Source organism: Gallinula chloropus (assembly GCF_964237585.1).
Source record: "Gallinula chloropus genome assembly, chromosome: 23".
Classification (NCBI taxonomy): Eukaryota; Metazoa; Chordata; class Aves; order Gruiformes; family Rallidae; genus Gallinula; species Gallinula chloropus.
In genome coordinates this window covers 8,451,463-8,464,022 of record NC_140108.1, presented here as the reverse complement: position 1 = coordinate 8,464,022, position 12,560 = coordinate 8,451,463, and the positions used below count along the sequence as shown (strand labels likewise).

Genomic DNA, 12,560 nt, shown 5'->3' with positions numbered 1-12,560 from the left:
AGGACAGCTCTGTGCTGTGACCCTGCAGCGCTGTGGGAGCACTCTGCATCCTGCAAGGAAGTAGATGGTAGACATGGTTTACCTGAATTTCTGTGCAAAGTCTTTGACCATCTGGACAATCCTTCCATCTGCAATGAGGTCTAAAGGACTCTTTCCCCGATGGTTTGCATAATTAATATCTGCTCCTTCTTGCGCTAAGTAACATGCAATTGCACTTCCAACGTTCAGCTCTATGTTTCCAAGAAAGCCAGAAGCCTGCAGCTAAAAGACAGTGAGAAACACTCTGTTAGCAGAAACAGCTTCTGTTCTGTGGCTTTGATCAGTATCAAAAGTCTAAACAAAGTCTTAATCCTGGTACTTAGAACTGAAAGTGCAATTTAGCATTAGTTTTTGAAAACACGAGATTCTTCAGCATATAAATACCAGGCTGAAATCTGGCATTCCAGGAACAAGAGTGCATAGGACTGGTCCTAGCTGGTGCTACTCATTACTAATCATTGTAAATGGCATTAATTTCTTCAGGCAGTGTTTGCACTCTTGGTTTGCACTGCAAATCTGATGTGTGCTGGTATTTACATGGATGGCAGAACACTCTGAAGGGCTAATTTAATATCTTTGCCAGAAAGCCAGGCTAAGCTTCCAGTGCTCAGTATGTCACATGTTGGTTTCTAGGTCTCAGGCCTTTCCTGAAAGGCCCCATATATATATATATATATATCTCCATGGATACAGAGCAATGTACTGAACCCCAGTTCACTGGCTTTGTAACCAAGCTATTCTTCTTCAGCCTGATATGTCTCACCTCTCACATCTGCAGATAACTGGGGTGTTTGTGGTTAGCTAGCCTCATATTTTCCATGCCATCAGACAGAAATGAATTGCTGTGGTTCTGGGGCACGAATTAAACCCAAGACTCTTGGCTCTGCAACTGGATTCATGACCTTCCCCATGTCAAGAAAGAATCACACACTGGTAATAAAAATACCAGGGGAGAGAGCATAAAGCATTGTCTGCCTGTGTGAAGTTCCCCACCAGAAATTCAAGCACACCCACAGAGGCCTCCAAGGATCTGTCCTTGCTTCCCAACAAACACAAAGATTTGCTTCCATGCTCCCCATCTGAACCAGCTTTACACAACTTCACTGCCTTAGATCCCACTACCTGTTGTTATTCTAACATTGTCAAACATTTTCCTGCCCTTGGGACTGGAATTTCTCCAGCTCCCAGCTCACCTTGGAGAGGAGGGAAGAGCCCAACTCCCCTTCATGCTTCTCCATCTTGACAGACATTAGCTGCTGCCGTTCCAAGGCGATGTGCATGGCTGTGTCCCCATCCTCATCTTCAGCATTGACAGCACTACCTTCAGTGACCAGGAGCTGCACCATCCCCACGTGCCCCTGGATGACAGCCAGGTGCAGCGGTGTCTGGTTACGGTTGTTCTTGAGGTTGACATCACAGCGACCCTTAAAGAGAATGGCATCAGAGTGAGATGTTGGTGCTGACTTTGGCTGAAGAAGAGCGTTGCAGTGGTGGGGCTTGTTGGGGCCCTGACTCTCAAGTCCGTCCAGATCCAACCCACTTTGCTCCAGCCTGCAAGATGCTGCTCCCCTACTGCCAGTGCCGAAAGAAAATACCCTCAGGCACACCAACTCCTGTTCTTCAAAGTCTGGCAAACAAGGTCAGCTCTTCAAAGAGACAGGGACATTCTTGGCATTAAACCAGAATTAACTCAATAGTGCTTGGGAACGTGGGGCTTTGGGAGTGGGACAGGTGGGAGGTTTTGGTGGGGGTGGTTTTGTTTGGTTTCTTACCTCTCTGATGAGAATTTCTGCCACTTCTTTGTGATTATTGAGAGCAGCAAGGTGCAGGGCAGTGAATCCATCTTCCTTTTTGGCATCAACCAGCTGCCGAGCTCTTGCTAGAATCTTCTTGATGGCTCTAGAGTGTGGGAGGTTAACAGAGATGGAAGGGTTACCTTACTGGGAAGAAAACAATGCAGAAGAGACAGACCAGCCTCTTCTGCTCAGTAGTTCTGAATGTTCATGTTTTAATAGGCAGCTCCAGGAGTTGGCAGCTGTGACACAGAGCACTGCTTCTATCTCAGAGACCCAATTGCAAGAATAAAACAAAAGCCTTCAATGTCATTTAATAAAGTAGGGTCAGCTCACACTGCAATGAGAATAATGAGATTTATCCCTGAAAGGACTCCAGAATCTCTCACTCTGACACAGCCTTTTCAAGTACTGTGTACTACAGACCTCCCTCCTGTCCTTCCATGTGTGAACCTGAACATCTATGGAGACTATCTAGGAGCACATTTCCTAGCCAAGCTGGGAGGTATGAGAAAGATGGGATGGGGAAAGCAGGAAGCAGTTTCCTGTGAGTACATGGAAAAGGGAAGGAGTGCAACAGCTCTACCTACCATATCTAAACCCAAGAAATGTATAACCAACCGTTTCCTTTCTAGCTATCTAGAACTACACCCACTGCCACCTTGCTGCTAAGACACCAAGCACTAGTTAGCACCTGTAGTAAAACTGGAAAAGGTCACTTACAGTTTGTTGCCTTTTAGAGCAGAATAGTGGAGCAGGTTGAAGCCTTGACGGTTCTGGACAGTGAAGTCTATGTTGGGTACTTCAGTGAGGATCTCAATAATGGCTTTGTAATCTGCAGTGATAGCATAATGCAGGGGGGTGTCTCCCTGGGAATCCTATACAAGGATACCAAAGCAGAACACAGGTTGCCTACCTCAGAGTGTCAAATGAAACAGCTCACCCTGAGGGACAGCTCAAGACAGGAAGACACACAGTGTCATCAGGTCACATCAACTCCAGGCCAAACATCCAGCCACCACTGGTATCCACAGCAGTTTCACAACCTTTGTGAAATCCTTTCCTGTCTTGAAACCAGCTGCTGAGCAGACTGGTGCCCAAATTGCCAACCAGCTTTGAGACACCAACCCAGCAGAGTCATACAAGCACAACCTAAAAACAGGCTGGGTCCAGCTCACCATCACTGCCCTCCAAGTTCCTAAATGCCAGTTTTAAAAACCTCACCACTCCTTATTGTGCTTCAACAGGACACAGAAGCAGCAGGTCAGCTTTCACTGGAAGCCCAAGTCCAGTGCAGCAGACAGTGCTGCTGGACTGAGCTGAGCAGGCTCACAAGGATGAAGGAGCAGACCCCAAGCTGGAATTTCAGTGCTGGAGGAACACTTTCTCCATGCAATGCACAGTAGTGCATTTGAAGAGAATAACCTTCACAATTCCATAAAGCAGCAAGTGGTCTAAGATATAAAGACGACAAAAACAACCCCAAACACACACCCTCTCCCCTAAATACTAAAACCCCAAACTCACTGGGAGGTTGACATCACAGTTGAGCTCACAGAGAGTCCGCACCACGTCTGTGAACTCCTGACTGACAGCCACGTACAGCGCCGTGCACTGCGCGCTGTTCAGCAGGTCAGCGCCGGCTCCTTTGCCGATGAGCACGCGGGCAACCTCGGCTTGGTTTCTGATTCAAAACCAAGAAGAAAGGGATTCAGTTCAGTGCTGTGCAGAGAGTAAATTGTTCTGCCTTGCAAGGCCACAGAATCACAGAATTGTCTGGGTTGGAAAGGAACTTAAATCCCCCTCCCAGTGCCACCCCCTGCCATGGGCAGGGACACCCCCACCAGCCCAGGGTGCCCAAAGCCTCATGCGACCTGGTCTTGAGCCCTGCCAGGGATCCAGGAGCAGCCCCAGCTTCTCTGGGCACCCTGTGCCAGGGCCTCCTCTCCATCCCCAGGAAGGATTTCTCCTAAATATCTCATCTAAATCTGCCCTTCTTCAGCTGAAGGCCATTCCGCCTTGTTCTCTCACTCCCTGTCCTTGTAACCAGTTCTTCTCCAGCTTTCCCAGAGCCCCTTTTGCTGAAGGTGCAATTGATCCCATGTCACCTAAACAGTGCCAATCCAGTACCAATCCCTGAGGAACATCACCAACCACTGGTCTCCACTTGGACATCAAGCTTTTGACTGCAACTCTGACTGCAAGCATCCAGCCAATCCTTTTCCACTGAGTGGCCCATTCATCAAGTCCATGTCTCTCCAATTTAGAGACAGTGATGTGGTGCAGGACAGAACTTCTCGTGTTTTGTATCCTCTTGACCTCATCCCACCTCCTCTTAGTGTTACAGAAAAAAACCAACCCAACCCAAACACAACAAAACCATCCTAATTTGCAGTCTAGAATCTGCTCTCTCTTTGCTTTACATCACCAGGAACCTCCCACTCCTAAAGATGAATATTTCTCTGGCAACTGACAACACAATTCAGTCTTTCATCTCGCTCTGGAAAACACATGGAAACCAACCAAAAAACCCTCTAATCCCAACCAAAGCACCTCATCCCCCTGGGGAAAAAAAACTAATCACCAAAACTCCTTATCCCTTTTTCTATTTCCCCCCAAAATTTCTAGCACAGAACCTGACGTAGCTGCAGAGGTCAAATTAGTACACTAAGAAACACACTTGTGGCCTTGGAGCTCAAAGGCATAAGGTAAAATCAGAGCAAAGCCTCCATCAACCACATGCCCTTCACACAGACTGGCTATTTCTATCTAGAAACATTCCTGCACAGCCCTTTAGATATCAGAGAAAGAAGAAGAAAGATATCCTACCCAAAAGCTGCGTAGTGCAGTGCTGTATCCCCCTCTTCATCCCTTAGGTTGACCGTGGCATGGGCCTGCAGCAAAATCTTCACAACATCCAGATGCCCCTGGTAAGAGGCAATCTGCAGGGCAGTTCTGCCCTGGTTCTTTGCGTCGACCTACGAGAAGGACAGAGGCATAGCAACATTAGGAAAGAGCTCAGCTCTGTTATGGAGCAGGCCTAGCAGGATGGAAGTCATTAGCTGCAGAAGAGTTGCAGGCTCAGAAACGTTAAGCAGGAACCGCACCCCGTTGGCTCCGCTTTATCTGCGTCAACTACAAGGCTGACCTTGTCCCAGAATACTCCTAAAGGTGGAGAGGACAGCACATTTAGTCAGGAAGGGAGAAAGGAGTGAACAGGGCTGGAAGCCAGGGCTTTAATTGCAACTTTGATGCCAAATCCCTCTATGCCTGCAAGCAGAATACTCCTCGACGTCTCTGCCAATAATTCCTTTCCCAGTAGGAAAGTATGCGAGGAAATCGAGTTAGCTTTGCAGCAGGCTGTGAAGATGCCAGGAAGTCCCCATTGTTCCATGTTACCCCAGGTATTTTACTGGGAATGATGGCTGGAGGGTGTATCACAGGGAAGTGCTGCAGTGAGGTTTTTGAGAATTAAAGAAATTGGGAGGCTGTGTGAGAGGCAAGGAAAACATTGGGAAAAAGAAGGAAAAGAAGCTACTGAAGTCAGTGGGATGCAGAGGAGAAGAGACGAAGGAGCTGGTAAAACCTCAGCAGGCTGGCAAGGAGAGCAGAGGGGGTTTTTTTCTCCCTGCAGCTAAGACAAGACTTCTCTTGATTCACTCAAAATGTTGGGTGAGTCAGTTAGGCAAGGAGGCATTAGAGGCCACGGTGTTATTAGTTATTCTTCTGCTTGCACAAGACTGACAGTGCTGATAAGCTAGAAAGGCCTTAGCAAGCAATTCCAACTTGCCCTGCTAAGTGAGCCTCAAATACAGCCACCTCTTGCTGTATGTAGCATTCCAATGGAAACAACTGGCTTGATAATATAAATATTAGAATAGAAATAGAATACAGAACCCTAATAAAAATATCCAATAACATAAAGTACCAAGAGTCAGGAGCCCATTCTCATCTGGGATAAATTTGAGAACTGCAGATATTTGTCTCTTTCTTCCATCTCCAGAGGCCTCATTAACTTTGCAAATAAAGAACTGTATGAAATGGCAGACAATTAACTAAATCAGCTTCACAGGGGGTCCTTCAGAATTGAGACTAGATTTCCTGGTTCATGCATGCAGCTGCTCCTGCTGGCTGTGCAGACTTGGCCTCAGCAAAACCTATGCTTTGTTAGCAGTGGTTTCCAAGGACGCTACTGAAATACTTTGGTTCTCCTTTTTTAACCTGTTTTTGAGCTCTGTACCCCTCACTGAAGAAGCCTGAGCCTTCACACAGACAGCTTGAAAGAGCAGTGATTTGAGATGTGATCCTAACCGTCTGGCACCCTGAAGCACATGAACTGTTCAGCAACAAGGCAAGGCCAGTCCCCTGCGCCAGGCAGACGGGAGATAAGACACTGCACAGACATGCACAACATCAGGATCTGGGCAGCTTTTCTCTCTCCTGATTCCAACAAATCCATTCTGCAAGGTCATCCAAGGACAGACACACTCACCCAGACACAACCCGGGCTTTCTTAGTTGGCTACACAGTTGGATGCCTTGCTACTGGCTTTGGTATAGATAAATACCTCTCCCTGTAGTTCTACAGGTGCAGTGCCCATCAGGAAACCTGGGAAAAGCCAGCTTTGGAAGTGTGAGGTAAGCATTTCGCTCTAGTTCAGATTCAAGGTCATACACCAGAGGCATAAAATATATATATTTAACACACAAATTTAATCCTAAATTGCAGCAAAATAACTATCTGGCTGTTAGGAGCTAATACTAGGTCTGGAAATCTTTTTCTCCCATCCTTTTCCCCACTTGATTATAAAATTTTACATCAGTATTTTAATCAGGAGCAACAAAATGTAGCCATTCAGGATGCACTCAAAACTTGCCTTGTCTGGGTACTTCTGAAGGAGCTCCCGCACTTTAGCTGCGTTGTTGAGGGCTGCACAGATGACCAGGCACCCTGCATACTCTGACTCCATCTTCTGGGACAGCAGTTTCTCCAGCACAGTAGTCAAAGTACCTGGTAGGAATGAGAAACAGGAACAGGTGAAGGCGGCCAAACAGCATGTGGGTACACACATACAGCTGGCATAGCACAGCTGCACAGCCACAGTATGAGCGTGCTGTACCTCTAATAATCAGGGGACACAAAGAGCTTTACAAATCTGTGGCTGGAACAGGACTTTGCTTTACAAGCCTGATGTTTGAGAACCCAGAAGACATGAGACTGCTACAGAAGACCAACACTGAAAAATCAGGTATAAAAGGCAAATGCATGGTTTTGGAAAAGATTGGGTAGGTCCTTTCAGATGGGCCCTCTAATTACACTTTTGAGTGTTTAAGAGGACAGAAGTGTTACAGCTCTCCAGAGAAAGAGCAGAGTTAAAAACCTTGGGCTCCTACACAAGTTCTCCCTGAAGTCTAACTTGAGCAAACAGTTTAAGACCCATCTACACAGCAAAACTCCAAAACCCACAGGTCTGTCCTCTCTCCCTCCTGATCCTGACATCTGAAGGAAGTAAGTCCAGTGAGGCTAGAATAAATTTTATCATAAGATCCTCTCTACACATCATGTGATCTCACATTCAATTTTTGGGATGGACCAGGCAAAATAATTGTTGATTTGACAGCACTCACACACAAGGACCTGGGAATATTTCACAAGCATTCAACTATTAGTACTCTTTGACAGGAAATGCAGCACGATGGAACAAAAATTGAGAGAGGCAGAGGCAAATACTGAAGCCAGGGCAGTGCTACAGTCAGCATTTCAGAATCCTAAATTCTGTTAAGGCCAGCTTCACTTCCCCACTAAGGCAGAGCTTGGTTTTAGAGCTCTGTCCAGGGAAGAACAAGCAGCTGGAGTTTATCACTGTTCAACCAGCATTGCTGCTGTTACACCAGAGCAGCCATTTCACAATCCCTGACAGATCAGGCATCTCTGTTCTCACTATCTCACTTTTTGATTCCTTCGCATTCTCCGTGGTCATGAGGTTTGCTTCCTCATCTCTCTGATAAGCTGTCAGGCAAGCTGGGTTAAAGGTCCAGTACTGCCCTCCAACTGAGACTCGCAAATCTCCATCCCCATAGACTTTGATCACCTTGCCGATGTGCCCTAGGGTCTGCAAGGGAAAGAGAGAAAGGGTTTTTAAGAGGTAAGACAGGGGTAACTCTTTGCACCTCAGAACCAACACAAGGCTTCTATGAGTGGTTTCGCAGGCGGCACTCCTGCTGTGTGAAAAGAAGCACTGAGCAGCGACACGCAGAGCAGCTCCCACTTCAAGGACACCTGAGGGTTCTCAGCAGTTTCTCTGTTACTCATTTGACATGAGAAGGGTTTTCCCAGACACGTTACAAATGTCCAGAGAGGAAGGTGATGAAACAACAAAACATGATCTGAAGAACCCTGAGAGAACTATGAAATCGGGACTAGGAAAGGTTTCCTCTGTGCATTTAAATGCTCCTGGAGGACACCTGTATCTGGAGTTTTAGCTCTGTGGGTCTGAACAGATCATTTTTCCACTTGGACACTCTTTCCAGAGAAAGAGCTGTCTTGCCTCGTTCCAGAGAATTAGGGTCAGAGGACTGGTTCACTTTGCTTAGTGGAACCTCTTCTCTGACTCACTGGTAGCCAAATCCTTTGTCAGATTCCCCATTGGCCCGCTGTGCTTTGGGTGCTGCAGGAGGATGGTGTTACCGATAGCCAATAGCACTAGGCAGTGTTTATTTTGCAAAGCCTCAGCATTCCCAGAAAGGTCTGTGCACTCACTGACCAGGGAATACTGGAGGGCAGTGCAAGCCCAGTCACTATTACTAATTGCTTGGGAAACCTCAGGAGGTTACTGGACTGTCCTGGAACTGGCGCGCACTCACAGGTGCCATTTCATCTGTCCACTCCCCATGACCAGGTTGGAATCGCTTCACTGTTTCCATATCATCTATCACCCGGACAACATCACCAACCCAAAAGGTGTTGAGCTACAAGAAAAAGAAAGTCATAAGCTTTTTGGGGGGGAATGAAGCCAGACAAATAAAAAGAAAGAAAAAGTGATCAGTCTCCCTCCACCCCCACCCTCAGAACACCCAACCAAACAAGAAGCCCCTCCACTCAAAACCCAAGGCACTACAAAGCCTAAGTAGGGCTACCAAGGAACCTGTAATCACTGCACTGCAAATAAATATAGTCTGAGGGCTTGGGTCTCTCTGTTTTACGCAGAGTGTACATTTAAGTAGGGAAATAATTTGGGACAAAACCATTTTCTTCTTTTCTTTTCTTCTTCAAACCATTTATAATTAATAGCAGGATCAAGCACACATGGAACTTCACTTGGTCCATCTCCTCACTACACCTGACAGCACTGGAGACTTTAATTCACTTTAATCAGGAAGTTAAATCTGTTATTTAAAACAGAAAAGGGGAACCAGAGTTTATCTCTACTGGTACTTGGCCAGATGCTCCCTCTGCTCGCCGAGCTAAGGAGGGAGCACTGTCAAAACACACTTCAAAGCAGACTGTGCAAAACAGTCTGACACTGCATTTTCCACTGGTATTGGAGTTTTTAGCATTGTGACCTCATTCAGGTCTTTCAGGATTTTGTAGTCTTTCAGCAGCTCCTTCTATACTTATTCATCCTAATAATCCACAGCTCAAGTCCTCAAACCTCTGCAGAAGGCCAGAGTTATGAGCTTAGAAACGTGGATGCAAAATGAGAAGAGCTGGATTAAAACATCAGGCTATCCAGAAGAACCAAAGAGAAGCAAGAGAAAGATGCAAAAAGGAGAACAGCACAGAGACACAAGAACAAGGAAGAAAACAAAATCAAAGATGGAAGAAGGTTCACCACAGTTGAATGGTAGCTGCAGAAGGATGAGCTGTCGTAGGTCTACTGTTACCACTCTTATCAAAAAGCTTAAATTAAGAAATAGCATTTATCTTAAACACTTACAACATTTGAAATGCAAAGGTTTGTACAACTGGACAGCCAGGCAGCCCAACTCCCACTGTCTGCAACCATCTGTCTTAGCTCTGATAGCTGGCAGGGAATTCTGCCCAGAACTACTGCTTTTCCAACAGCAGCGTGTTTCTCCAGCACTTGCCTGCCACACGTTGTTCCCTAAACACAGCACACTACATTGACAGCCATTCCCTGCATCCTTTCTAGTTCTGGCCACGCTCACCTATCAGCACCTACCTTAGTCAGAGCTCCAGGATGGAAAGTCCAGCGGGTTTCACTGTTGAACTGGACCCTCACGTCCCCTCTGTCCGTGATTCTGTGCACAGTCCCTGTCTGGCCAATGAACTTTTGATAGGAGGAAAAAAAAAAGTAGGGGAAACCCCCTAAATAAATCACATTGCTTAATAGTGGGGAAAGCAGGCATCCAAGGCATAGATGGCTAAATGACACACCATTTCCAATTCACAGACTAACAGTGCTCCTAAACCTGCTTTGAACATGAGACAGTCATTGTTTTTCTGCAAAAGGAGGGAAAGGCTGTTTAAGAATCTCCTCTAAGGAGCAGCATACTGGGAAAGGAGGGTGATTGGAATACAAAGTGTGAAAATCCTTGAAAATGCAGCACAAATTGTCCTCCTCTTTCCAAGTGAGAAAGGTGGGCAGAGATTACAACATTTTACTGCAGCGTAATCCTAGCAGGGATTGCTCCAGGAGATAAAAAACAGGGCACAGCAGAGGACACCATAGAAAACCAAGTATAGTGTAGTGCAATATTCTACAGTTGTGGATTCTGGCTGGTCCTGAGTGGGTCACAGTTTGAAAGGAAACAGAAAGTACCAATTTATGAGATGGCAGGAAGTTCCTGTTTCTCTGTTTAATCTCTCTCTCTACAACTGCACTCCCCAACACCAGGCATTCAGACACACAGAGCTTTAACTACCTGGCAGCCTATGGTAGCTACACAGCAACATTCCAAAGCTACAGCTCTGGGAGTGAAGGTCTCAGCTGGAATAAAACTCACGGCTCTGCTGACAGCCTTCTTAAAAGTTCATGCTAGAAGAGGGTAAGACCCTCCCTGCCTTATGCTCAGCTAATAGATTTCTGCACTGAACCTCACGTGGCATAGTTTGTCTTGACATTTTCAAGTCTGATTTCAAAACCAGTGTTCACCCACAGGACAGGGCAGGCTAGGGTATGTAATACATAACATCTGTGACATTTTATAGCACTGCTTCATAAACCCAGGGTTCAGGGAGCTGCCTCAGTCTCAGACCTCCAGGTTGCACAGTTTGCTGACTCAAGTGCAGCAAGTGTGTGGGTCACCCATGGCTGGATGCTCCCTTCCCTCTCCAAAAAGCCACCTGTACCCAAGTGACTGGTACAGGCTCAGAGACAGGTGTTAAGACTGGAATGGTGAGTATCAAAGTGTGGTTTTGTCTGGCAGTACATCAACCACACAGCAGCAGTGCTGCCTTCTGCAGTATGAAGAGGTAATTTAACCTATTTTGGGCAATACCTGTATATGATTCAAAGCCAAGAAAACTGACTTTAAGAGAAACAAAAAGCTCAGAGTTTTAAATTTAGATCACAATTCACTTAGCTGTTACCATTTTCTCTGGATGTGAGCCCACACTAAATGTTCACAACTCCCTGTGGACTTACTTCCACAATGGCCCCCTGAGGTGCTATACTACAGCAACAGGTGTCATTTCTAACCCTATACTTCCTCTACAGTCTGAGGGGTTTTTGGACAACAGGTGACAACACACTGATAGCTCTTCAAACTAAAGACAAGACAACAGGCTAAGCTCCAAGGACATCATATGGGCCAAGAAATTTTAGCCCCAGTCAGGGACAGAGCCCACTGTTGACAAAACACATAACTTTCTTTAGTAGTAATGCACAGTACAAAAGAAGCCAAACAGGGAATGGATCCAGAATTCCAAAGAAAAGATCCACAGCTCATTTTAAAACAAACAAACCAGCCATTAGGTTTTTTGCACTGGCTTCCAAGACTTTTGAGCAACCCTTCTGACCCACCGTACCCTCTCAGATATTACACAAGACTCCACAAGGCAACACGTTCATCTGAGCCTGAAAATAAGAATGACTCCAGCATCCTATCACGAAAGAATTTGTGATACAGTCAAGATAATACAAATAGAGAAGGTAACATGTTGCCCAAAGATGTTCTGGTAACTTCCTAGCCAATGCCTAAGTGTGTAGTCTGAGCTGGTGACTGGTATGTTACTGGGGGAAGAGGAGCAAGCAGCAGCATACCTCAGCCATTTTCGGATTCCAGCCACCGTGGCCCTCCTGCATCTCCCGCAGGATGTCAACATCCAGCAGGCATTTCACCTTGTCCCCATGCTGGAATGGATGCCTCTCCGTGCTTTCTTTCCTCTGCAGCTCAGCTGGTTTTCCTAAAGAGAAGAACAACCCCGCTCACATCCACACAGGATGCAGTCGTGCTCTTTGTGTCTCATGTGACTCTGCATCAAGGGTTGCAATTTAACATAGTCTTAATTGGGCCAGAATGGTCTAGAACCCTCCTTCTCCTGTGAGGTATTCCCTACATGCTCCATGGAGCAGCAGTACACAGAGAGATCAAGAGGATTTAGCTCTAACTGAATACTGATACAGGTTAAAAGTGAAGTAGTTCTATCAAGACTCAATTTTGTCCCTCCCCAGAGGGCAATGCCTCTGAACGATGCCTCTCACGTCATGTCAGGCACCAGGAGCTGTTCTTAGCAACACAGTCACCCTCAACTATTCTTCAATAG

At 46.2% G+C, this 12,560-nt stretch overlaps 1 protein-coding gene across 1 annotated transcript in view; it reads right to left on the bottom strand.

Moving 5' to 3' along the window:
- The window catches only part of MIB2 (MIB E3 ubiquitin protein ligase 2), a 44,671-nt gene that overhangs the window by 5,402 nt on the left and 26,709 nt on the right, over positions 1 to 12,560 (bottom strand). Inside the window, exons 8-18 of the mRNA XM_084274509.1 lie at positions 12,058 to 12,200; positions 10,015 to 10,122; positions 8,696 to 8,800; positions 7,782 to 7,944; positions 6,709 to 6,842; positions 4,662 to 4,810; positions 3,360 to 3,516; positions 2,556 to 2,710; positions 1,812 to 1,938; positions 1,233 to 1,463; positions 83 to 261 (exon numbers count right to left, since the gene is read on the bottom strand). Of these exons, the coding sequence (XP_084130635.1) occupies positions 83 to 261; positions 1,233 to 1,463; positions 1,812 to 1,938; positions 2,556 to 2,710; positions 3,360 to 3,516; positions 4,662 to 4,810; positions 6,709 to 6,842; positions 7,782 to 7,944; positions 8,696 to 8,800; positions 10,015 to 10,122; positions 12,058 to 12,200 (1,651 nt within the window). The remainder of the gene's footprint in view (positions 1 to 82; positions 262 to 1,232; positions 1,464 to 1,811; positions 1,939 to 2,555; positions 2,711 to 3,359; positions 3,517 to 4,661; positions 4,811 to 6,708; positions 6,843 to 7,781; positions 7,945 to 8,695; positions 8,801 to 10,014; positions 10,123 to 12,057; positions 12,201 to 12,560) is intronic.